The sequence below is a fragment of the Eumetopias jubatus genome, unplaced genomic scaffold (assembly GCF_037043125.1).
Source record: "Eumetopias jubatus isolate StellerSeaLion01/CBP00866 unplaced genomic scaffold, mEumJub1_p1.0 scaffold_10, whole genome shotgun sequence".
NCBI classification, from domain to species: domain Eukaryota; kingdom Metazoa; phylum Chordata; class Mammalia; order Carnivora; family Otariidae; genus Eumetopias; species Eumetopias jubatus.
In genome coordinates this window covers 28,091,194-28,118,005 of record NW_028274816.1, presented here as the reverse complement: position 1 = coordinate 28,118,005, position 26,812 = coordinate 28,091,194, and the positions used below count along the sequence as shown (strand labels likewise).

At 50.8% G+C, this 26,812-nt stretch overlaps 1 protein-coding gene across 2 annotated transcripts in view; it reads right to left on the bottom strand.

Annotated features, from left to right (window-relative positions):
* Nucleotides 1-1,736: 1,736 nt before the first annotated feature.
* The window catches only part of ZNRF1 (zinc and ring finger 1), a 95,115-nt gene continuing 70,039 nt past the window's right edge, over nt 1,737-26,812 (bottom strand). Inside the window, exons 2-5 of one of the 2 annotated variants that reach the window (XM_028093084.2) lie at nt 15,126-15,221; nt 5,257-5,362; nt 3,940-4,031; nt 1,737-2,718 (exon numbers count right to left, since the gene is read on the bottom strand). In XM_028093084.2, the coding sequence (XP_027948885.1) occupies nt 3,974-4,031; nt 5,257-5,362; nt 15,126-15,221 (260 nt within the window). In that variant the 3' untranslated portion in view covers nt 1,737-2,718; nt 3,940-3,973. Of the gene's footprint in view, nt 2,719-3,939; nt 4,032-5,256; nt 5,363-5,561; nt 9,281-15,125; nt 15,222-26,812 lie in introns of those variants that run through there. The other variant, XM_028093091.2, reaches the window with a different exon arrangement.

Here is a 26,812-nt window from a genome sequence, read left to right as displayed (position 1 = left end):
GCTAGATGAACGGTCTTAGGGAGGTGCTTCTGGCCAGGGAGCCCTGCAAAGTGTGCTGGGCCCTTAGCGGAGGGAGGGGGCAGAAGCCCCCTCGCAGTTCCTGCCGGTTCCCTCCCCTCCCGGAAAGATAGAGCTTGGGAGAACTGCCCGGATGGAGCATGAATGACAGACCAGTCCCACCCGGGAAGCCTGCACCAGCCCGTTCCACCCCTGCCAGAGGAGCTGGCGGCAACCGGGGCGGAATCGGAGAACACCACAGCCAGCAGAGGGCTGCCGTGCGGTGCGCTGGGTGGGAGTGCAAGTCGCTGGGGGTGGGGACAGGGACCAGCCCCAGGAGCCTGGAATAGCCCCCGGCCGTGGGCTCCAGCCTGCCCCACTGGGTCATGACCACTTGGCTCACCCAGGGTGCTGCCAAGGCCACAGGGCCTAAGCCACCAAGGTGGTCACAGAAGCCTTCGCCTGCAGGCCCAGGGGTCAGGCAAGGAGATCTCCAGGGCCAGCTTTGCTAGAGGAATTAAATTTAGAACAGGGAGACACAGTTGCCAGGCAGAAGCAGGAGGTGCTGTGAATAGAACAGTGCTCTGTGCAGTGACAGACTACCAGGGAGCCTGCTATGCATGTGGCAGGGGCTTCCGGGCAGATTCTCTGACCCTCACAGTGACCTCTGAGCTGTGCAACATTGTGATCACATGCGATCGAATCTGAAGTTCAGAAGAGCAAAGTCGTCTCCCCAGGATCATTCTGCCCGACAGAGGAGCTCACATGCAGACAGTTCAGAGCTCATGCTCTTGCCACCCTGGGGATGATTGGTCCCCGGCGGGGGGGGGGGGGGGTTTCTGACGCTCAGACCCACAAATTCTTTAGCATTTCTCTGAACATGCCGAGCGTGCCTGTGCCTTGGTTCACACTTGCCCACTGGCCTGCAGTGCCCTTGCACAGAGTAGGTGCTTCGGGAGGCATGTGACATTAGAGCACTGCAGAGACAGGGCCTGGGGAGGCAGAGCCCACAGAGGCAAGGGCACTCAAAAGGCCTGGGGGGGGTGTGGGCACAGAAGCTTGGAGGCATCTCCCTCCAGAGCCTTCCTCGGCAGGTTCTGCAGGAGGCTCTGGAATGCCGTTCCAGGAGCCCCTCTGGCACGGTGACAGAGGCCGGGCATGCATCCCTACCCCCTGCTCTGAGCTTCCCGCCCAGCTTGAGGTGTGCCAACTCTTGTGAGCCCGGAGTGGCTGCTTCTAGTTCAAGGGCTCTGAGCTGGCTCAGCCCCAAATCAGGGCCTCTTTCTGGGCCTCATTGAAGCATGCCCATGAGTCAGCACTGAGATGCAGACTGAGCAACAGGCAGGGCAGGACGGGACGTGGGATGGGGAGCTGAGCATGAAGGCGGGGACTGGGCCGATACCTGGAAGAATCCGCATCCTTGCAGCCTCCACTGGCCGCAAGATCTTTTGCCCCCGCAGATCTTTCCTGAAGAGTTCTGTCACAACCACTCCACGGGTGATGGCAGATGGACTCCATGATGCTTGGGAGGGCCAGTAACCCTGAAGGACTCGGGTCTGACCTGCCAGGTTCCCTCTGCCCAGGCATGACTGCTCTGAAGACCACTTCACACTCCTGTGGTGCCAAGTAGCAGCCTGGAGGAAGGCTAAGGAGGTAGGTGAGGGAGTGGGGGAGAGGCCTTCAACCCCCATTTCTTCATTGTTTAACAATACCTCATTAAAATAAAGCCACACAGTGCATCTTTTATTAGACATTTTAATACCATATCAAAACACCTTGACTAATGAAGAAAGCTTTTCCCCCAAGCTTTGAACATTTTTTTAAACATTTTATAAGGTTTTTTTTTTTTGTATTTTAATATATAAATACAGAAACCTATCTTGCATGGGCTGATGCCACGTGTGAACATCAATGGCTAAAATGTTCTCAAACAGAGTGCCTGAAAACAGGGATAACTGTACATATTCCTTTAATAAGTCTTTTGTCTGTTTAAGTTTTCCGGGAAAAAAAAATCCACAAGGGTCTAAGAAAAATGTTCAGGCATTTTTGCAGGACACTTGTGATTGTGAAATCCTCTGAACTGACCAGAACCAGGAGCGAAGGAGGGAGAGGAAAAGGGAATGGAGAGGAGAAGATCCTTGATGGGTTGTTTTTTTGGCAATGAAGTTACATATCAGGGTCCCAAGGGGAGAAAAGTGCAAAACCAAGCCAGAAAAATGGAGGAAACCAACAAACAACCACAACCCAAAAACAAAACAAAACAAAACAAAAAACCACCCGAGGCAGAGTGGTTGGTGATAGAGAGGGCCGACAGGGGGGCGCTGGGCACAGGAGGAGACCACGCGCGCAGCCCGGTTCGTCTCTGCCACTGAGTGGGTTCTAGCAGACGGCAGTCTGTAAACATCACGAGGGAAAACACCAGTCGACACTAGACTTTTTTTTTTATAATTTTTTTTTTTGTAAACACTTTAGACAGACCCACAACGCCTTTGAAAGGTGTAAAAGAAAATGCCCTTTCCCTCCTGGGATGAGGGGTGAGGGGAAGGATAGCAGTTGATGCTTCTCTCAAACTCGCTCTCATCCAGTTTGGTGTCCTCGGGGAGCAAGGGAGAGCCGTTCTCTGGAAGTCAGTGCAGAAGGGGTGCCCTGTTCCCACTGGTGTCCCCAGCTCAGCTCTGCCCGCGTCCGATGCCTCCTCCCAGGAACGGGGGCTGGCTGTCCCTGTGTGGGCCGGAACACGTAAGTCGCGCTCTGGCGGCCGAGGCCGGCCGGGCGTCCGTGGCTCCGCTCTGGCGCCCGAGGCCCGACGTCCCGCTGGGGCCGGGCCTCCCGCTCCGGCGCCGGCCCGGTCCCTCTGCCTCACTCTCACCCTTGCTTTTTCTTCTCCCCGTGTCCTCAGTTTTTGAGGGGAAGGTAAAAAGAGCAAATGTCCCTGATTTGTCTGACATCATCAGCTGTTCTGGGAGTTTACTTGGAATAAATAAAATAAACCTAATGAAGAACAAAGGAAAACAAAACAAAGAAAAACGAGAGCGAGAGAGAGAGAAAAGAAAAGAGGCCCCAAAACCTTTGGATGTGAGATGAGGCGGAGTCAGGGTTTTGGTTTCTCTGGCGGGTTTTGTTCATTTGCCAGAAAAAAGAGAGTGCCGGCCCGGAGCTCGCAGGGGCAGGGAGGACGGGGGGCAGGGTGCCCTGGGGGAGAGCCGGGGAGTCGGGCTGCGTGGTTAGAGAGGGACCACGTGTGCACATCTGGTAGGGAAGGCTGCGCCGGCCTGCCGCAGAGATGCATCTGGAAGCGGGCTGTGTGCGTGTGAGTGTGAGTGTGTGTGAGTGTGTGTGTGTGTGAGAGAGCGAGCATGGGAGAGGCAAGTGGCCTGCAGGTGGGAAGAACCAGCAGTGACATGATCACGGTGAGCACCGCAGAGGACAGCGCACCGTCCCCCAGGATGTCTTGTTTCATAAGGGGGATGTCCACATGGGGACAGGGAGTGAGGTTATCCCCCTGGCCCCAAAGAAGCAGAGACCCTGAGAGACAGGACTCGCCCTTGCCACCCCTCAAGCACGAGGCGGAGCAGGGCGCCAACCCAGGGTCTGGTCCTAGAGCTCACGCTGCTGCTTCTCCCAGCCGGCACATTCCAAGGGATCTTTCTGAACCTTCGTCAGGGAGACTCACTTTAGATGGCTGGAATACACTGGTCTTTTCCCAACGACCCTAATTCTACTGAGCAGGTTCTCCTTTGTTACCTTCTGAGTTCGTATTTCCTATCCTTTCCGGAGAATCATACCAGCCCCCGCCCCCCTGCCCCCCATAGAATCACTAACTAAGAAGATGCTCCCCTCTTGGTGGGGTGTGCAAGGGCAACTGAGCTCCCTACCCTCCAGGCCCCAGAGTGACTTGGCCCCAGTGCCTTGAGCCCGGAGCATCCCCAACCACGGGCTCACCTTTGAGAGGAGTCAGCAAGCGAGCCCAGCAGGGTCAGTCCGCGGGATGTTCTGGACAAGATCTGTTCACTTCAAACCACGAATCTATGCAACTGAGGCAGGGAGGTGGCAAGGGGAGACAGGTTACCGCTGACCAGGCTGTTCCTTAGGGGGCATTCTCCAAGGGTCAGGCTTCTGAGCGGAGGTTTGCTAAATCTCGCTCATGAGGACCTCAGGGGAAAACACCAGACACCCACTTTTTGAAGCAGGAAGAAGGGAGAACACCAAGACTGATCTCAGCTCAGCCTGAGGCATCAGCCCAGCATGGTGGGTACAGGATTGGGTGGATCTGGGCGCTGCAGGAAGTGGGGAGTATGGCCCTCTATGTGGCTTGGTGGGTTGTGGTCGGCATGGAGCCTCTCCTGGAGAAGGTGGAATGGGAGGGCCAGCCCTCTGGCTTAGCGATGTTGCTGGGGAGGGCCAGACAGGAGGCTGACAGTCAAAACCCGGTCTCCAGTGTTTGTAGAAAGGACCACCTGAACCAGACAGGGAACAGAGATTGCCCCAAGACAGCTTTCTGATTTGGAAGCCAACATCTGGGTATTTTCAAACACGGGGTAAACCAGGCAGATAATTTGCATAATTCCCCCCCAGAGCCAAACATTTTCATCTTCTGGTTCTGAGTGGTGCCTCCCTGGGACACTGGAGGACTGTGTGCTGGGCCCAGGCCAAGGCCCCTCCCCTGGGGCCGACCTCAAGCCTCTCAGGCACCAGTCACATCTGTGTGCCAGGCACCATAACCACCTCATGGCCAGTAGCCATGTGCGGCGGGCTGTGAAAAAGCCTGTGTGTCAGAAGCAGCTCTGGGACCCAAGGGGCCAAGAGCAGATGGCACAGAGTGTCCTCCCAACTTGGGTAAGGAGGTGTCTTCTTTCTAGCTGGAAACAAGAGCGAGGCTTGTACTGGCGCCTGAGGACGATTCTCAGCCCTGCTAATTCTAGCAGCTTTTAGTGCCGCGGCCGCACAGAGGGGCCCATGGAGAAAGAAAAGGCTCAGGGAGACGGATGCAGAACCGACCTTCCAGGTGGGATCCTAAGTGCCTCCAACCTGTGGAGCTCCACAGGTCTCCCTGTCAGCCCTCGCCATCCAGGCTGCCAAACCAGAGAGCTGCTCTGCCTCCGCCCCACTTAGAGCCCTCGCGGGAGCACAGGTCATCCCATAACCAGTGGGGACCGAAGGGCTAGTGATGGGGGTCCCCCCTTCCGTCCCCCAGCCGCAGGGAAGGAACCCTCCGGGATCTCAGAAGGGGCTGCGCTGGCCCTAGAGGCCCTTCCATACCTTTTGTGATAAATGCACAGGCAGGGCAGCCTGGCTATCGTGTCCCCCTGAAGCAACTCCTCCAGGCAGATCACACACTCACCCGCGTCTTTCGTCAGCACGTCATCTGCAAAGGGGGCACGGAGGAGAGCGGGAGAGGGTCAGTCACCAGCAGACAGGTGGCACAAAGCAGGCACAGGTCTAGGAACTTGGTTGGGACTGCTTGGGTCGCCTGAAGTGGGCAAGGCTGTGTAGGCGACACAGGAGACCAAGGGGTACCTTGACCTAAGACAAGACATGCACACGGCACATCAATTATCTGAAGACAGAGTGGAATGAATCACCAAAGAAGCGGCCGGGGGATGGAGGGCAACATGGGCTCAGGAGGGGATAGGCCTGTAGCAGAGGCCAGCTGCCTCCCTGAGCAGACCGTCCCCAAAACGTACATGCGGCCCAGGTGCACGGAGTTCCGGTTTGGCAAAGCACGGTGATGGGGCGCGCGGCCGGAACTGCAGCGGCTGCTCGGGCGAGCATGTGCGCAACAGCCCACAGGTGGGAACAACCCCAGTGCCCCCAGCCGAGAACTGGATTAACAAATGGGATCTCTCCCTGCAACGGAGTGTCAGTCAGCCATGGGAAAGGGGCGGAGCGCCGATTCGGGGCTGCAGTGTGGAGGGACCTGGAGAACATCAGGCGAAGTGAAGGAAGCAGATGCAAAAAGTCATCTATTCAATAACTCCTTTCTATGAAATGTGCAGCACAGGCCAATCCGGACAAGAAGTAGGCCCGGGGCTTGGGGGCAGGAGGGATTGGGGGCGGGGGGACTGTTTTATGGGTAAGGGGTTTTCTTCTTCCCCTTTTCTGGTGGTAAGAACACTTAAGAGGAGATCTACCCTCTTGACAGATTTTTAAGTGTGCAGGACAGTATTGCCAACTGCAGGCACAAAGCTGGGTGCCAGGTCTCCAGAACTTATTCTTCTGGCGTGACTGAAACTCTACACCCCTCGAATAGCAACTCCCCATTTCCCCGTCCCCTTCGCCCCTGGTGCATACCATTCTACCCTCTGGCTCTTTGAGATGGACTCTATTTTAGATAAAAGTACAATCACGGGGGGGGGGGTTTCTTTTGAAAATTAGTAACTAGACGGAGATGGTGGTAGCACAGCATTGGGAAGGTCCTAAATGCTACTATGACTCAGTTTAAAAAAGAAGAAAAAAAGGTCCCTCACAAAAAAAAATGGAAGGAAGCTACTGCACACCACAGGCCCCTTGCACAGCCACAGCTGGAAAAGCCTGAGAAAAATAGGGGGAGCACCGTGGCTGGGGGAGCAGCCCCTTATTAAATTTCTATGACATTCTGGTGCCGGCAACTCCGTAAAGAAGCCACAATCTCAGGATTGAAGTCATAGTCTCACAGGGGAGGCGGACAAGAAAACGGAAATGAACAGCACACCAATTTCTAGGAAGCCTTACGATGCATACAAGTCCAGGTATGAGGGTATGGCTGATGCCCTATCAGGGTGGGGACTGTTCAGGGAAGGACTTCAGGCAAAGGGAATAGTATCTGTGCACTGGGAACAGCAGGAAGGTTGCTATGGTGTGTGCAGAGAGCCGTGGGGCCACAGTGGGGCAGGGGGGTGAGACTGACGCCCCCAGGATGAACTCGTGTTCTGCTGTGGTGCCCGGGCTTCATCTGGTTCACTTCGAGGCTCTGGAAGTGCATCCCGATTGCAGCTGGTCTCTGCTGAGTACCGGAGAATGGGCTGGCAAAGCTCAGAGACGGGGAGCCCGCTCTGGAGGAGGATGCAGCAGCGCTGGAGGGAAGGACTCAGGGCCTGCACTAGCCATGAGGGCAAGGAGGGAGGGATGGCATGCGCTGACCAGGGCAGCTGGGCAAGTGGCAGGGGATGACCAGGTGTCTCCACTGGGACACGCTAAAGGAAACCTCCGGGAGTCCACTGGAGTCTGGACCTGGGGTTTAGAAGAGAGATGTGGGTGATGGGTGTACGTGTGGGATAGAGATTCACTGAAATCCAAGAAGGCAGAAGACAGAACGCAAGGTTAACTCTAACATCTGAAAGGCAAGTGCAAGGGGTGAAGGAAGCCAAGGTTACTCAGAAGTTCCCAAAACCACAGGAGAAATACCAAGAGGGTGGGGTTATGGATGTGAAGAAAGACGAGCTGGAAGCAGGATCAGTTCCTCACTACTGATAGATTTCACTTGTTCCTCGAGAACTGCCAGTGATACACACTGAGATTGTGTGTGATTGTGTGTGTGTGTTCAACTGAGCCTCACAATTTCATGAGCAACAGGGCATACGTGCTAGTCCCATTTTGCCGAGGATACTGAGGCCAGAGAAGTCAAGCATCTTGCCTAAGTTGGGGGTTTGCGAGTGGTAGTGCAGGGCCTGGAACCCTTCACATGGTGCCCCCTCCCTTGCTGTTTCTGGGTGCTCTCTGATTACTCTGGTGGGAAGGGAAACATCTGGGGCCCAGAAAACGAGGATTCTTCATGGCCTAGAGGGCTAAAGTGCCTCAAAGTTCCCCACCAGGAACCCTGAGGAAAAAGCCTAAGATAGGACCAGTTCAGGACTGACGTCCCTGTGCACAGAAGTCACTCTCAGCTGCCTGACCACAACCACCTGCGGTCATTTCCTGCCAACATCAGGCTAACCCACAGGCCCACCGAAAGGGTGACAAGCACAGAAAAAGCAGATGGCACACCATCAGTCTGCCACTGAAATGTCACCTCAGACTCCAAATGTGGCATGTGGTGGATCAGTAAAAGGGTGCGATCCCATTTCCTAAAGCACCGGATGCCCTCCGTATTGAAATACATGTGTGCATCTGTACGTTCGTGTAAGCACAGAAAACATCTGGGAGGATCTACACTTCAGTGGTGGAGGAGAGGAGGACTAGAAGCAAAATGTTTTCATGTATTTTTAAATTTATTTGCCTGCGCATTACCTTTAGAATTAAAAACCCCAAGAAGGAAGTGTACTGGTGTTTTCATGTGGCTCTGAAATGCATCGACAGGTGGATTTGGTGGACAGAGCTATGTGACTGAGCAGGTGCAGGAAAACGTAGACTCTGGATGGTGGGGATTTGGGTGCTCACGGTAAAACCCTCAAACTTTGCTGTATGTCTGACACTTTTATAATAAAACACTGGAGGAAAAATCCCCAATAAAGATGGGAGTAGAAATCCGGTCTGGCTTTGAGAAGGCAGAGCCGTCCTGTAGACACTCCTGGGCGCCGACTTCTGCCCTCTCTGCCTCAGGCGTCTCATTGGTAAAGCGAGTTTGGGCCCTGGCTCCCGTTCATGTGCCCCTCCCCACACTTATGGATGAGTTCCTATCCTTGCGGTGCAGTAAGGTTACAGATCCAAGTCAATGTCCCCTGCATTCCCCACCCCCCCACCGCCACTGACTGGCACCCCAGCAGTGAGGCCGAGGGGCAGGTTAGAATTCTCTGGGTCCCAAACAGCTTCTCGTTCCTTTTTCTAACCAAGGACTCAGGCTTGAGCACAAGAAGGTCAGATACATTTTCTTCTGAACGATCAATTACCAGCACACAACACTTTGCGAAGCATGTGCCTCACCAGCCAGCCTGGGGCTGCAGCCTGGGCGGCAAGAAACTGTGGGCTGCCCCAGCCGGCTGGAGAGCACACTTCCCCGGGGCCTGGAATGGTGAGGACGGGGAAGAGCAAGGGGCTGGGAAGCTGACAGTGTGGGGAGGCCAGCGGTGTCCACACCCAGCACGGTGCCCAGGGAGCGGCATTCTTCCCAGAGCGGAAAGCGGGAGCTACACAGATCCGGCCCCAGGCCTGAGTGGGCTGAGTAAAACTTCCTGTCCCAATCCCTGGAGCTCTGCAATCAGCAGCCCCCAGATGTCCCTGGGAGCTCAGCAGGCGGGTGGAAATGGCCGAAACTGATGCCAGGCTATCAACAGGTTCCTGTGGGATTTCCATGGGATTTCCATACTCGTCCTGCAGGAGGCTGCTGCCCGCTGTCGGCGACCCTGGGCCTGGCACAAATTGAGGCCACCTGGTAGACGGACACAAATGTCCTTTGGTATCCCCAGGTACCCATGGGAGGGGGCCTTAACCGATGCCGGTTGAGGAGAACACAAACGAAGCTGTGCTTTCTGCCTTTTTCTTACTGGCTCCTAACCACCACCACCACCACCCGGCCCGGCCCCGCCCAAGCTTCCTGATGCCCTGTGCAAAGCCAAGGTCACTGCCCAAGGGGGAGTTCAGAAGTGTTTGGTCTGGCTGGGGGTGGTGCTAAATGATGCCAATGCCTATCCCTCCAACTAGACCAGGGAGCCAAACCAGAGGCAAAACTCTCTGGCGCTACAGCGGGAGGGGTGACGCTGGGGTGAGGCAGGGGTGGGAGGTGACTGCATACTTCTGCCCCCTCCCTGAGATATAGGGGTGAGCGCTCTAACAGCTGCTTTTGTCAAAGAAATACCTAGGAGGAGGAGAGAAAGGAGGCTTCACTGCTTTGGGGCGAGCTGTATACGAGGACGTCACAGAAACATCTCAGTGAATGTGAAAGACCTTTCAGGGGAGTTCTCTGGATCACTCATTTAGCTGGTAAGTGGCCATGGCTCCCAAGACGAGGTCCTTCCACTTGGCCACCTTACCTCCTTTCCTTAAAGGACCAGGCGACAGGGTCTCTTCCCTGGAAGAGGAAAGCTGGAAACCACCACCCATCCCAGTCTCAGATCTTTCTCTTCTCGTGGAACTACTATGCACGCGCGGCCCAAGAAGGGTGCAGGAGCCTAGATGGAGGGAGCTGCACTCTGCCCCCCTAGTGCCTCTGTGAGGCCGAGCTGCCCCGTGCGGAGCCCCGGCTCCCACATTCCCCAGGGGACCCCCAGAGCTGCTGGTGTCATGGAGCGGGCAGGAAGGCCCAAACAGCTACAGATCCATTTCTGCCGGCACCTGCACCCCGGGGGGAAGGCTGAAGTTGGTGCAGCTCGGAGCCGGCAGCTGAGAGCAGCACCAGACATAATGCATCGCCCCTGGTGCTGAACGGCAGTCAAGGCCCTGGTGGGAAGGAAGGTAGGAGCAGGAGGGAGAACCCCAAGCAAATGACACAGACCCCGGCTCCACCTCCTGGCCTCATTGCCAGCCCCGGAGCAGTAGAACCTGGTCCTGCAGCCTCCTCAGCAGATGCAGAGCTGCCGGCCCCGTCTCCTGGCGGTTCAGGAGGGGCAGTGCCATCAATGCCAGGTCTCACCAACTCCCTTCTTGGGAAATCTCCAGGAGAAGGGGTAACTGAGAGCAGAGACTTCCCCTACCAGCGGTGGCATCCGCAACCCAACATCCCAGATTGTGGGGCGTGCTCCAACTGTTTTGGCGGGTTGGCTGCAACGACGGAAGCCCAGAGGGGTCAGCCAATAAAGTTCAGCCCTGGACGGCTTCATCTTTACCGAGGCTCCCCACGGCGACCCCACTCAGTCCCTTCTCTTGTAGCCCCCCGATTCTGGTGTCCCCGCTGTGGCGAGCCTCTGTGGGTCTCCTGCCCGCTGACTCCTCACTCGCCCAGCAGCCCTCTGGTCAGCAACCGCCGGAGCTCCCTCCAGCCGTCCCTCCTGGAGGAGGGGTCCCAGGGCAGACACCTCTGAGTCTGGCACTGCTAGAGCATCTAACAATAACCCCTGGCAGGGCCCCACTGGGTTGGGCACACTCCTCGGCCAGGACGTGGTTCCTCCAGGCCTAAGAAAAGGCAGCTTCCATCCCAAGCACAGGGTCTCAGCAGGAATGCAGGCCAAATAAGCACCATTTACACAAGTCTGCTGGCTCGGGGTAAACTAGCGGAGGTATTCCTGCTTTTGGGAGGGGGGGGCGTCAGATTTCCTTTCCTTTAAAGAAACTTTGTGTGACATGCAGCATTTTCAGAGCCCTGAAGTTGGGGGCAATGACTTTAGGCAGAGAGCAGGACAGAAGGTAGTTAGGACCTAAGAGGCAGGGCATGGGTCAGCACTCCAGAAGAGAGCTGAGCATCTCCTGAAGCCGTTTTGATATCCACCAAGCTCTCCTCAATACTGCTGGCAAAGGAACCCGAAACACCCCAGAATCTACTGGGACCATGGACCCCCGGCTGGTCTTGGAATCAAGGCCCCCTAAACATTCCATGGACAGCTGGCCATCTATCATGCACCCCCCCCGCCACGGTATTAGGACTCTCTTCTGTTCACAACAAAATCAGGACCTCCAGCCCATCTCCAGGCTCATTCTGCTGGCTGAGCAATGTGAAGGTCAAAACTGGAGTGCATATTCTTGAGGGCGAGCTCTCTAGTCTAAGAACTACAAACATGTTGGAAAGGGAGAGAAACTAAAGGCCCATTCAAGCTCACTGCATTTACCCACAAAAGTGGGACCCACCAACTCCTCCCTCATCTCCTAGGGGTCCTGAGTTCAGAGCCGCTGTGGAGGAGAAGGAAGGATGGAACATTCAGTGCTCTGGGGTCAGGCACTCTCCCTGCACCCTCAGCACGGGGTGGCTATTCACCAGCCTTGCGAGCCAGGTGCTTGCCTTGGGAGTTCCAGTTCCTGCTCTTCGCATTTCTCTCGAGCACTGGGTGGACCAGTTAAACTAGTCTTGCCTTTCCTAAGTTGGTTTTTTTTAAATCTGGCAGGCCGCTACTGGAGGCTTTCCAACCCACAGCTCAGGCCAACCCTCATAATAAGAAAAATACTACTTTCTATTTGCCTCATTTAGGAGGTTTCTACTCTTTTTCCTTTGGCGGTTAACTAAATTTCATCTTATATAACCACTGTAAATTTTCTAGAAATTTCCCCAATTAGTGCCAGCAATTACAGAAAATGTGTGTATGTGTGTGTGTAGATGAGAAATCTCCAGGGGAGTGACCATGAGTTCTGGTGAATCTTCATAAGAAAACAGCATTTCGCTCTCTATCCACTAAGAAAGACCTATCTTGCCCACTTTCCAGAAGATTCTGGGAGCGCCACACTTTACAGATTCTTTAAGTCTCCTCACATTTCTTTTACACAGAAAAGATAAAGTGAAGGTGGAGAGGATGGGATGATGAGGAATCATGGGTAAAGTATGTTATCGGCAAAACCAAAATAAACACCCAGACATCCTGACTTGGGTGGCCTATGGCCCCTGAAAGCCCTGTCCTTTACGTGAATTACAACAGGCCCTAGACCAGCTCTGGAGACTTCCACTCCACATACACTCCCCAGGTGGCAAACGCCTTCTCTAATCTGGAAGGTTCAGAAGTCTTCAACGAACACAGAGACTGGCTCCCGGGAGCCCAGCCATGAAGGCGTAAGTGTCCAGAGAGAGAGGCCAGCCATCATTTCTGAAGCATCTTCATGGCCTTAAGTCAAATCCCACCAATAGGACCGGATGCAACATGCCTCTCCTTGCCTCTGCCGGGAAGGACTGGCTTTTGCAAAAGGACCTTGAGTTTAAAGCCTCTAGTTTACAAACACACAGACAGACACAGACACAGACACAGACACAGACACAGACACAGACACACACACACACACACACACACACACACACCCCCACCCACCCACCCACCGGGAAGGACTGGCTTTTGCAAAAGGACCTTGAGTTTAAAGCCTCTAGTTTACAAACACACAGACACACACAGACACACACAGACACACACAGACACACACAGACACACACACACACACACCCACCCACCCTGAAGAGGTGGCTTTCAATGAGAGGAAGAGGGGAAAATGGGGCCAGAATGGGAAAAGCTGCAGTTCTGTCTCAGACTGGTTGGCCAACTTCCTCTTCCTCTAAGGGGACTCTGAGTTTTGACTTCTGTGGGCGGCCATGCCGGCTCTCCCGTGGAAGTGAAGGGGACAGGCAGAGGAGGCCCTGCCCTGTGGCTGTGGGGACAGAGGAGAGCTCCAAGCAGCACCCGGCACGTGCAAGGCCCTCACCTTCCCTGTTCTATGAATGGGGTGTGCGGGTACCTCTCACTCAGGTGGCCCAAGAGCACTCCGTCCTCCGCAGCTGCCCTTGCAGAGTTCTCCCTGATGACGTCAAGAGCCCACAGTCCTCTCGGGTGGAGCCCACTCTGAGGCTGCTTTGTGTTCTTATGACAGCAAGGCAGTGTCTACACAGAGCTCTCCCCAGCCACCCACAGGACAAAAAGCGGTCTTCATGAGGGCTGTGCACATGTGGAGAATAAGTGAACACAGTTTCTGAGGCCACGGTTGGGGAGGGCTGTGGGCCACGGGAGAAGACTCGTGTCCCTCCATGGTCCCAGGCAGAGACGAGGAGCAGCAAGAACAAAGTGGAGCTAGCGCATCCTTTAAGGAACGTACACTGACGAGTCTGACAGGAAGCCCAGAGCTCACATTATGATGTTTCAGAAAAGCAGCAGCAGCAGCGGTGTCCAGGGACAGGGAGCGGCTGTCCACAGGGTAGAAGAGGGGCTTCCGGGGCACCAGGTGGGAAATAAAGGGGAAGGAGCACTAGGGGCGGGGGCGGGGCCACAACTTGCCCTGTAGCCGGTGCTCCAACCCAAGCAAACAGGACCAGACTGAGTGTAGCCCTGCCCACACGCATGCAGAATCGGCCGAGCAAGTAAGAGATAAGGGAATAGCTAGCAGGGTGTGTTTTTAGGAGGAGTAGATCAGATTTGTCAGATGCACTTTGCAGGAACAATATGGAATCATCAGGCCTCCCTAGGCTAATGCTATATGGAGGCAGGAGTGCCTCTGGGTCTGAGGAGGCAGGAGGCCAAGGACAGCTCTGGAAGGAGAGTCAACCCGGGGAAACTTTCGTCAGGATGGGGCTCAAGTGATCCCAGGCTCACCTCCTAGCCCGTCCACAGACTGAGAAACCACAGAATTCGGCCCGAGCACTGCTATGACTTCAACCCCAGAAGGCAGCCTAGTGATGGGGTTGGGACACGCCCCCTCAGACCCAGTGCCTGTTCTTGCAGATGCATTCCTCCAGTGAACATGGTCGGAAGACCAGATTAAGCACGTTAACAGTGGAAGACCAGAGAGCTGTGGGCAGCCCACAGCGCCCAGCGCTGAAGAGAGCTCAGTCCACTCTGGAAAATGACGACAGGAGACCCACGGATGGGCTCACATCTTTGAGGGTGACTGTCTCGATCAACGCCAGCTCTAACTTCCTGAGCACTGACCGCGTGCCCGGCTCTGTACTGAAGGGTTTGAGGTGTAAATGTCTTACATTATTCTGACAGAAATCCTAAGAGCCAGGTTACTGACAGTTCCATTTCACGGACCAGAACACCAAGGCTCTGCTAAGCTGAGCAGCTTGTCTAAGATTGTACGGTCAGTAAGTGATGGAGGCAGACTTTGAATTCAGATCTTTACCCACAGCATACCAGGCAGATGGCGACACTTCCTTCATCCACAGAGGTGCCGTGTTTCACGGGATGGCCTGGCCTGGTAATTCTACCCCTGGTGCACTCCCTGCTCAGCTCTGAGGCAGCCTCCAAGGTAGGAAGCAGTGTGGCCTTGGTGGACTGACTAGGTGGCAGGTCAGCATTTTTAGTCCCTGAAGGGTGTCCACTTACTGAACTTATTCTGCTATGCACACCAGCGGCACAGATGCCCCCTCCCCCGAGGAGGTGGTGTTCCCCCCAGGCCCTCCACTGGCAGGTGTGTAAACGGGCAAAGGCCTAACTGAGCAACCCGAGAAACTGGCCAGTGCCATGGGCCTGACCCCCAGCCGGGCCTTCCTTCCTGTTCTGCTCTGCTTCCTCCCCAGCTGCTGCACCAAGATCCCTGGAACAGTTGATTCCTCGACACTGTGCAGGCATTCCTGCCGGAAAGCGGGGCACCAATGCTGTCCAGAGCCACACGAACTTGGGAAGACCCTCATTCGGAGGTTCCCCCAGCCAAACCCTTACCGTTGTAGGAGAGGCGAGGTTTGCTCAGACACATTATAAAGTGCATTTCCATCTCATCAGAAGCCACAGACTTGGAACAAATGGGGCACTTGAAACCTGAAAGAGAGGAAAACAGTATGAAATGCTTCTTCCAAACCAAGCACACCCACAACCAACACAGAGGCCCTTAGATTGCTATGGCCATGTGGGGTCAGAGTCAACGTGGAGAATTCCAATCTAGATACACCCTAGCCCTGATCTTTTCTTCATTAATTCTGTTATTTTATCACAGCCTCCCAACTCCCACTGCCCCCTCGGCGAAACTTATCAGAAGGCATGGCAGCTGGTTTGAGTTTTATTTTCCTTTAGACCCTTTCCCAAGGGGGTCGAGTGGGCAGCAGGGATAGGCAGGAATGCAATCAAGGCAAACAAATCATCAGTCTTTGAGTAACAAAGCATTTAATACTCTTCCTCCTCACAGCCCTCAAAGCACCTGGCTGCGCCACCTGTGGCAGCGAGCCTGACAGCAGTCAGGTCAGCACCTCCATCCCTCTCCCGACCTCCCGGAACCAGGCAGCACCTCCATCCCTCGCCCAAGGCACCTGGGGCCTCCCTGTGGCTCAGGCAGCTGTCCTCTGAGAGTATGGAGCAGCAGGGTAGCCCTCCGGAGCACTCCCAGATGCCACGCGCGCCTTGGCCGCATGCCACTAAGAGTAACAGCTGTTGCACAACGCCCGGGGAACACAGGGTGGTGTGACCCTGCTGTCCCACTACCAGGGGAGTCTGGACTGCTTGTACATCTGAGCAGTTTCATCAGAACTGTACCCCTATTGGAGATTTCCATTGAGAAGCTTCTGAGCTGAACTCCATTAAGCAAACCCAGTCCCTTGACTTATTTATAAACAACTTTTTAAAGATAACTGATTTCCAATTTCCCCCATTTTATTTTTATTGAAATTATTTTCAAATGATCGACTCTGTTCCATTCTACCAAAAGGATCTAATACCACTGGAAGGTTATTACTTATTTGTCCACATCTAATTTCACACGTTGCAGCTTCTCCCTTTTGTGACTGTAATTCTTACCCACCCAGCCTGGATTTCTTAGGTCCAATACAGCACATCTAAATCTTGTTGTGAAAATTTGACTCTCCTGGTAACTTTTCAGTCTAAGTGTTCCATGCACAGTTTCACTGGATGCTGGTAATATCTGTCGGCAACACTTCCTATGACACAGACAAAAGCCGGAGGGCTCGTATTGACTGTTCACTGCTCCCAGACGGAGGAGGAGGTCACACCTTTCTTCCCAGGGCCTTGCTCATTCTGTATGGAAAGCCCTGGACTTTGACAGCTGTGGGTGCAGAGACAGGAAGCAAGCCAGCTCCTGTGTTCCCATGTAGGGCACAAGCACTTTGTTTAAAGTCTTCTCCAAACCCTCCTCTTTTCAGTGACAATGAACTATAGGACCAGACAGAAAATCCAGGGTCTGGTTAACTATGGACAAAGTGCAGTTCAGACTCCGTGGCATAGTCCCCATTTTCCCGACCCCTCTCCTCAAAAATCGTGAGCATCCTGTGTCTCAGCTAAAAAGTCTTGCGAGTGCTATCAATCCAAAGATTCTGGCCAAGCTTGGAGCAAGGGCTGTACTTTCTGATCTCTGGGTGGTTATGAATCCATTAATAACAAAACCAGAAGACAAAAGAAACACGGTAGGGGGAGGGTCCATCGCCAGTTTTCTGGCAAAACCCGATCTCAGATGCGCCAGGCTGATTCTTTTCTAACCCAGTTTAGAAATCTACAGACACAGTGTGACACACGTGGTGGACAGGTGAGTAATGAACTTGAGTCTTGTACAACGAGGGTATCTCCACATCTACCCTAGGTCCCTCTGAAGCCTTGGTTCTGTCCTCATGCCCAGGCCCTGCAAATAAACCTGCAAATATTTTCCTTAGAGATTCCTTCACCGTTTTTTTCTGACTCAAAAGACCAAGGTTTTATGTTACCTTAAATGACTACAGGACATTTCTAGTTTAAAAACTTGTTACGTTAGCACCTCGTCTGCAGGCTGAGGGCTCAGAGCTGAGGGCATGCCAGGGTGGACACGCTCTGGACTAGCTCCTCCAACACCGGGCCCCAATACTGTCGCTGGGAGGTGCTAAAGTGAACTGTTACTACTGATAAAAGGCCTTACACTTCACATTACTCACTTTCCTGATAACCTAGAACAGATTCGTGGTTATCACTATAATAGCATCAATCACGCCTGCATCCCAACATGACTTCTTGAACGCAGGACAGGGAGTCAAGTTATAGCTAAGGTACTGGGACGTAGGCCACCCAATGAGAAGGTCTACAAGGAAATGTCATCGGACATTTATGTCCTAGAAAAAACAAACCAAGGTGAGACTCCCAGGTTTAGGCCAGTGCCCTCATTGTAAAGAGAAAGAGGCCCTGAAGAAGACTCAGGCTCAAACACTTGTGGGGGTGGGGCTGAAACTGGTCAGATTTCTTAGCTGGCCATCTCAAGTCCTTTCTATCCAGGAAGAAGGAGCCGACTACACTTGTGATGTTGTGATTTACAATAAGAACTATGTATTTGGTCTTCGTCCTGTTCCTGGCACAGAGTTCCTAACACCCTGGGAATTTCCTAACATAATAAGACCAGCAGTATTTGGTCTTTTGTCACTGGCTCCTGAAATAGCTCCAGAGCCATAGGGTGAAAGGAATGTCTTGTTACTCATAACGAGTCCCTTTCAACCACACCAAAATTTATGTTAATGAGGTCACTTTGGGAAAGTTCCTTGGTAAACTAAGGATGAGGGCTAGTTGCAAGGGGAACCAACCAGCTGATTAGAGGGTCCTACCCCTCAACTTCTGGGGAGGGGTGGGGGCTAGAGATGGAGTTCAATCACCAATGGCCACTGACTTCATCAGTAATGCCTATGTAATAAAGCCTCCATAAAAACCCCAGAGGATGGGGCTCCGAGAGCTTCCAGGGTGGTGAACACATGAAGATTCAGGGAGGGTGGTGCCCCACAACAGGGCACGGGGGCTCCATGCCCTGTCCCCATACCTTGCCCTCTGCATCTCTTCCATCTGGCTGTTCCTGAGTTATATCCTTATATAATAAATCGGTAATCAAGTAAGTAAAGTGTTTCCGAGTCCTGTGAGGTGCTCTAGCAAATTACACGAACCGAGAAGGGGGTCATGGGAACGTCTGATTAAGAGCCAGTCAGGCAGAAGCAAAGGTGACAACCTGTACTTGTGATTGGGGTCTGAAGTGGGGGGCATTCTTGGGGGACGGAGCCCTTAACCTGTGCGGTCCGATGCTATCTCCGAGTAGACAGTGTTGAAATTGGGTTAACTGCTTGGTGGTGCTGGGAAAACACTCCAGAACAGGGTTTTAAGAAGAGGTGGGCTGGAAAACATTACACCGGGAGAGGAAGCACCATTGTGGTAGGAAGAGACCTACAGTTTAGCGAAAGCAGGGTTAGTGCCACTTGCATGACCTTCCTCTGGAATGGGGGGGCGGGGTTAAGGATCAAAAAATAATTCAGGGTCTATTACGTGAGTGGGAAATGACAAGAGGACCTGGGTTTTCCAGCTTTGAGATGTGGTAAGTAATCTACACTCCCTGGACCTCCGTGTTCTCATTGGAAAAAAAGAAGACTTTGCCTCTCTCTTGCAAGGATCAGATGAGGAAAGAAAACTGAAAGCGCCCGATGAAGCAGCTAATCAAATGTACCATCAAGCCCGGCAGCCCTGAATGAGGAGGAAGGAAGAAGAGGACTGGGGAAGGATTTGGGGGGCCGGGAGGTGGGGGGTGGTGGAGCAGCAGGGCACAGAGGCCACAGGTAACGCAAAGTGTGCCCGGGCGTAGGGGTGGCCATCTCTGCTTGTCCCATCTGTTTCCTCTGAACTTCTGCAGCGCCATGCATGGCACTTTCCACACTGCCCGTGTGGAACGAGGCTCCCTGTTCAGCCTCTTGCATGTGATGGCAGACAACAGCTTGCGTGCACTGAGCTGTTACTCTAAGTGAGCAGCCAATGGGCCGTATGTGTCTGCATTTACGAGATTATGGAGTGGGCACTACTGTTACCTGCGTGTGCCCCGCTTGCCGAGCTGGGTGACGGGTGGGCTGGTCTAAGGAGGAGGCGATCTAGGCAAAAGGAACATAAACACTACATAGACGCTGGGTATTAGTAAATAATAACTTCAAATCCTCCACCCTGTCCCAGCAATTTCTTCTGAAGCACTGTGGGCCTGGATAATCTCATAAACGGAAACAATCGAGAATTTTTTTTCTTGTTCCTGGGCACTGTGTTAACATGGAGCTTGGCACGGAGCCTGTAGCACTGGTTGTTAAGGTGCCGAGTTTGCAAATTACCTCTTAAATGGAAAATAAAGGACATGAAGTAAGAGGGCTGGAAAGACAAGGAGAGCAAAGGGGAAGAAACTAATGTCCCCACGTTCTTTCCTCAAAGGGCATCCGACGATCAAGATGGATGCTACCACTCTACTACCCCAATCTTTTCTTGCAAATGTCCAGTCACACGATTCAGCATCAACAGCCCTACAGAATGATAAATACTGTGATCTTCATGAGCTATCCGAAGGTGAAAATAGCTAATTTTGATAGGAAATTTCAATAGGAAATTTTGATACCATTTGGGAAAAAAATTTAGGACAAATTAAAATCAGCCCTGTGGACAAAGACAAAGGTTCATAAAGTCACCATGTGGACGAGACTGAGTCAAATTTCAGAAGAGCCCTTCAACAGCACTCAGGAAGTATGTGCAGGACACGCTTTGTCTTCCTTCACGAGAGCTACAGGCGGAGCCTTTGGGACAGACTCTCCCTGCCTGCACCTGAGACCTGACTGCCCACGGCACCCTGGGAGCTGGGAGGCGGACAGCACGCGCACGCTTTCCCTCTCCCTATCTTATCAGAGGCAGGGCCCTGCACGTGTTGGGGCTTTAATATGGGCCACTGACACAGTGAAGGGCCGGCTAGCTCCTTATTGCTGGCCAAGTCTGACAGCAGTTCCTCTCCCACTGGGATGTGGCAGAAGCAAGGAAGTTACAGGGTTCCTGGTCCTTCGCTGCCAACCTCTCAAAATGAGGAACAGATGAATGACAGGGCACCAAGGGGAATCTGTCTGTAATGCTCTGATTCTGCCCTGGATGGGCTCTACCAAGCAAACGCTGCTACAGGCTTCCTCTACCCCAATCTAGAGGCGCCCTTCTAATGGGGACCTTACTTCTGCTCTTTCTTGTCATCAAAGCAGCTCAAAATTATACAGCCAGAACAGCCCACGGGAGTGTGATCAGCCAGAGCCCAGCTGCTTCCTGTCTTTCAACAGCAGATTGCATAAATGGGGGAATCCTCAGCTGGGCTACAAACCAGAGCTCCTGGGAGAAGACAAACCCGCACTCGCCACCCGGTGCGGGGCCTTGACCCCAGTAACCGCAAGGTCAGGGTAAGCCCACCAGTAGGTGAACCAACAGAGACCCAGGGGAATGCACACACAGTCATGTATGGTAACCATCTTCCTGCACCCGGGTCCTTCCAGGACAGGGCAACTGGCTCAAGTAACTATCCTCCCAGGCATCCACAACATTTATCTTGTGATGTAAATCAGTTTTTCTCATTTGCCAAAACTGAAACCTTCTCCTTTAAGACCTGATTTCTCGGGGCGGGACGTGTGTTCCGCATGTTGCCCCAGTTCCCTCCCTGACCCTCCCTCCTATGCTGATGCGCTATTTTAGCGCTGCCCCAGTTCTGCCTGTCTCTGGGATCACCTAAAGGGAGAAGAATCTAAAGAAGCAACCAAGGAAAAGGAAGCCAGGCCATCCAGGCAGGACCTCCTGTCCCAGGGAAGAGGGGCTGATGTAGATTCCCCTCACCCAGGGGGGCTCAGAGAGCACCACCCTCAACACCATGTCCCTACTGTTCAGTTCCTAGTTTCCAGCCTGGATCTTTCCCTCTCACATCCTGTGGTGCGTGTCTGTGAAATGAGATTTGACTAAACGAATTTGGTAAAATGGGATTTTTTATAAAGATTGTATTTATTTGAGAGAGAGAGAACAACACGCATAAGTAAGGGGAGCAGCAGAAGGTGAGGGAGAAGCAGACTTGATAATGCAGGGCTCCATCCCAGGACCCTGGGATCGTGACCTGAGCCGAAGACAGAGGCTTAACCAACTGAGCCACCCGAGCACCCCTGTAAAATGGGATTTATTACAAAAGAAAGATCAAGGGGTAACAAGGGATGACTTTCTTTGACATTTTTATACTGCCAGAGAGGAGTCCCAAGAGCAGAGGCTGTGGATATCCCATTCCTCACACATACTTTCCCGCCCAACCCCTGAGAAGTAACTGGAAACCAATGCACAATTTATGAGTTGGTAAGGCACTCTTGCCTGGAGAACATTCTGGACTAGGAGAAGGCCCAGCAGTTCTGACTTGCTTCTTTCAACACCTCTCTTCTGGACTCAGTCTCTGCAGTTCCATTCCAGGGACTGAGGCTCACCTGTTGCCTCAGGAGCCAAGAAAATTCTCATAAGTGGATATTAGGAGACAGCCACACTGACACCTAAAATCAGTTTAACGTGTGTATGTGTTTATTTTAACATGTCTGCTGTGATGGTTAACTCTATGTGTCAACTTGGCTGGTTCATGGGGTACCCAAATATTTCGTTAAACATTATTTCTAGGTGTGTTTGTGAGGGTGTTCCTGGATGAAATTTAACATTTGAACTGGTAGACTAAATAAAGCAGATTGCCTTCCCCAACGCTGGTGGGCAGTGTCCAATCCACTGGAAATGCTGAACAGAATAAAAGATGGAGAAAAAGAGGTTTTGAGCTGTCTGCCGCACTGATCTGGGGCACTGGTCTTCTGTCGTCAGACTGGGACGTACAGTATTGGTTCTCCTGGTTCTCAGGCCTTCACACTCAAACTGGAACTAACTCCAGAAGGTGTTCCTGGATCTTGAGCTTGCAGATGACAGATCATGGAATTTCTTAGTTTCCATAACTGCATGAGCCAATTCCTTACAATAAATCACTTTCTCTTTCCCTCTCTCCTTCCCCCCCCCCCAACTGGCTCTGTTTCTCTGGAGAACCCCAATACATCTATTTATTAAACTGCCAAACAATAAAGTTTAAAAGACTGGCAACATCAAATGTTGGCGAGGATGTAGAGCAACTGGAACTCTCAGGCATTGTTGGCAGGAGCCATTTTGGGAAATGGTCTGGTAGTTCTTTATAAAACAAAACATAACTGGCCTGACCTAAGCAACTCCTCATTTACATAATTACCCAAAAGAAATGAAGACCTATGTCTACAAATAGATGTTTGTAAGAATTTTCATCACAGCTTTAGTCATAACAAGCAAAAACTGGAAATAACTCAATTGTCCATCAAAGGAACGGGTACACTAACTGTGGCATGATGGAATACAATGGAACACTACTCAGCAATAAAAAGCAATGACTACTGATACATGCAACCACATGGATGGATATTAAAAACATGCTGAGGAAGGACAGAAAAGAGCACACATTATGATTCCAAATGTATGAAGCTTTACAACAGGGAAAACTGTAGTGGAAAAAATCAGAACAGTGCCCGTCTCTAGGAGTTAAGAATTGGGGCAGAAATGAACTGAAAAGGGGATGCGAGACCTTTTGGGTGTGATGAAATGTTCTATATCATGAAGACGGTTTGGGTTACACATATGCATGTACATGTCAAAATTCAGTGAATGTACACTTAAGATTTGAGATTTCATTGTTTGTAAATTTTATCTTAACCAGAAAAAAAAAAACTAAGCAAATATTGAACTGTAGTTAATGATATACATGCTGAAGCATTTGGAGCAACGTGTACTGATGTGTGCATTGAAATGAGATGCATCAAAAAATGATGCATAAGTCAAATTTCTTTCCACTTTCCTGTACGTTTGAAATTTTCATCATAAATCACCAATAAAAGTATCAAGCAGTGAGGGGTGTGTGTGTGTGTGTGTGTGTGTGTGTGTGTGTGTGTGTGTGTGCATGCACACACTAATTTAGCTACAGTGGTCAGGGAAGGCCCCTCTGATGGGGATACAGGTGCCAGAGAACTTGGTGTGTTAGGGACAGTGAAGGTCAAGGTCACAAGCACAATAAGTACCAGGGGTGGCAGGTGACAGTGGGGACATGCTCTCTTACAAATTTCAATTATAAATTGCAGGATTTAACAGTTTCAGGTCTTGTACTAAAGTCTTTAATCCACTTTGAGTTGATTTTTGTGTATGGTGTAAGATAGGGACGCAGTTTCATTCTTTTGCATGTGGATAACCAATTTTCCTAACACTACTGAACAGACTATCCTTTCCCCATTGTGTAGTCTCAGTGCCTTTGTAAAAAATTAATTGACCATATATGCATGGCTTTATTTTTGGCCTCTATTCTGTTCCATTGGTCTATGCATCTGTTTTTATGCCAATACCATACCGTTTTGATTACAATAGCTTACTAACATAGCTTGAAATCAGGAAGTGTGATACCTCCAGCTTTATCCTTCTTTCTCAAGATTACTTTGGCTATTCAGAATCTTTTGTGGTTCCATACACATTTTAGGACTGTTTTTCCTATTTTTGTGAAAAATTCTACTAGAATTTTGATATGGATTGCACTGAATGTGTAGATCACATTTTAACAATATGAATTCTTCCAATCCATGAACGTGGAATGTCTTTTTATTTATTTGTGTCTTCTTCAATTTCTTTCATCAATGTCTTATAGCTTTCAGTGTACAAATCTTTCACCTCCTTGGTTAAATTTATTCCTAAGTATTTGTTTTTGTTGCTACTGTAAATGGTTTCCTTTTTTCTTTTTTTTTAAAGAGTTTATTTATTTATTTGACAGAAGGAGAGAGACAGCAAGAGAGGGAACACAAGCAGGGGGAGTGTGAAAGGGAGAAGCAGGCTTCCCACTGAGCAGGGAGCCTGATTTATGGCTCGATCCCAGGACCCTGGGATCACAACCTGAGCTGAAGGCAGACGCTTAACGACTGAGCCACCCAGGCGCCCCTGGAATAGTTTTCTTAATTTCTTTTTCAGATACGTCATTGACTACTGACTTTATTTATTAGATAAAACATTTTTTTGGTGGAGGCTTTAGGGTTTTCTATACAATATTATGTCATGTGATACTTTGCTTTTTCATTCCCAATTTGGATGACTTTTATTTCTTTTTCTTGCCTAATTGCTCTGGCTAAGACTTCTAATACCATGTTGAATAAAAGTCTGACTGAGCATAGGATCGTTGTTTTCCTTTTCTCCCTCAATGGTCTACAGATAAAATTCTACCATATTCTAGCTTTTTGGTGTTGCAAATGGAAAATTTGATTCTAGTGTGATTCTTTTTCCTTTGTAAATAATATATTCCTTCAGGCTGAAAACTTGAAAGATTTTTCCTTTCATCCTTAGAGTTCAGATATTTTACCAGGATATGCTTAGATGTTTCTTAGTTACCTAGTGGTAAGTCATGAGTGCCCTTCACCATTTCTAGTGTCCCTCCTTCTAGCTATACATTATAGTAGGATTGCACTTGCTTACTCCCTTTGAAGTTAAAGGTGAGGTTGTGATTTGCTATGGTTAGTGAAATGTGAGTAGAAGTAATGTATGCACTGCCAAGCAGACTTGAAGCATTAGCTCATGATTCACCAGAGACCTGCACTGCTGCCTACCACCTCAGGTTCCTAAGTAACAATGAGCAGACCACCACTCCACACTGCCCAACCATGACCTGTACTGGATACTGCAATGTGGGGGAAAAATGAATTTGTTGAGTTTAAACGACTGAGCTTGTGGGAGTATTTGTTATTTCATTATCAATCTAGTTCTAGCCTGTCCTGACCAATACACTCTTCCTCTGCCTTCTTCTCCTCCTATTATTCCTACTACTTGTATGTCAAATGTCTTCTACATCTTCCAGGTCTCTTATCTTCAATCTCCACCTTCATAACTTCTATGTCTTAGCATTTTCTCAGGAGCTCAGCCTTTCTAACTCCTGGGCCATGGCTGCCTGCCCCACTGCTTGGCTCAAAGAGGTAAATAGCTGGCACTGTAAGTCAAAAAGATGAGATATGCATTCCTGCCACTATTTTCCCAGAATCCTTTCTGTCTGGATATTCATATTCTGCTTTTTCAATATACATACTTCCTTGCATCAGCAACAATCCACATACTTATCATGTTCAATGTCTATGTATTCTATAGTGATAATATATTGTGCTTAGCTTTTTTCTTCTGTGGGTGTTGGGACTATAAAGATTCTCTCAGCAGTGATCTCCATTCTCTACTCCAAGCACAGTATATTACAGTCCCAATGTTTAGCAATACTTGTATAGTGCCCAGTATTGTTCTAAAGCCCAACCAAAGATAGATGCGCAAGTGTTCTGTGCAGAGAAAGAGACATGTGGAATGTGGGGTGGCCATTTTACCAGGCTGCACTCAGTATAGCTCAAATATACTGAGGCAAACTGCTAGATCTCCCTATTTCATTTCTTCGTCTGTTCTTCAGGCAAAGCACAAAAAAATGAGCTGACCCTACATATTTTGTGGAACCTAAGACGCCATCAATTTAAAGAGCCACCATTAAAAACCTTCAAGAGTGGAAAAAAAAAAAACCCTGCCAATTATAACTTTAAGATGTGATTCTATGATACATCCTGATTTTTGAGTGGTTGAATTGTGAAATGTATGTGCCTTAGAATCAGTGAATATATGAGAAATACATACATGGATATTTCAAGAAATATATAGACCAAATCCCACCATATACCCAATACATTTATTTATTCCTGTTCATTTACTGCAAATGAGAACAGGCTCAATGAAGATATCTACAGAGGGAACAAAGATCTGCAGGGTGTGCACATGGATAGGTGCCTGATGACATCAAACCCACCCTGCTGCTACAGCAACTCTAGGCAGGCGGAGCCCTACGGCAGCATTCCAGCCAAGTGAAGAAGAGGAAAGGCATTTGCCAGAACAGGAGCTATGACTACTAATTGGTTCTGTTTCCTTTGACATTATAACTCATTTCTTCCAGAGAGAGGCCCTAGGACTGTTGAGGAGGGGGTGACAGGGAGAGAGGGAGGTGGGGACATGACAGTCTGATTACCGAAGACTGAGCAAGTATGAATATGGAAAAGATAAAAGCCTCAGAGTGAGTATGATCAAGTCCCCAACTAGCGGCCAGGGAAGATGAATGTCAAATATAATCCCCTGTCACCTGGCTAGCATGCTTAGGCAAGTTTAGGGCCATCCAATCATGATTCAAAAAGTGTATATATGGACTCCAGATGAACAATTTGGCTTTTATTTTAGAGATGTCTTATTTGAAGGACAGACCATCTATTATAAGAGTAATGGTATCTAAGGAGTCAAGCTAGAATTTCTTTAAATTCTTAGATATTAGTGATCACCGAAAGCTAGGCAACGGGATAGACTGGTCTGGCCCGGAAATGCCAGTTACTTAGCTGAATACCATGCTTTCCTCTCAATGGCTGCCCCACCTTCATTCCAATCCCTAACACACCACATGCCTATCTATCACCCTTGGACCCAATACCCATAGCCACTGCTGAATGGGCTTTCCGGTGTTTGGGCAATGCCAGAGAACACTCTTAGGAGTGGGCAGAAATCCTCAGCCT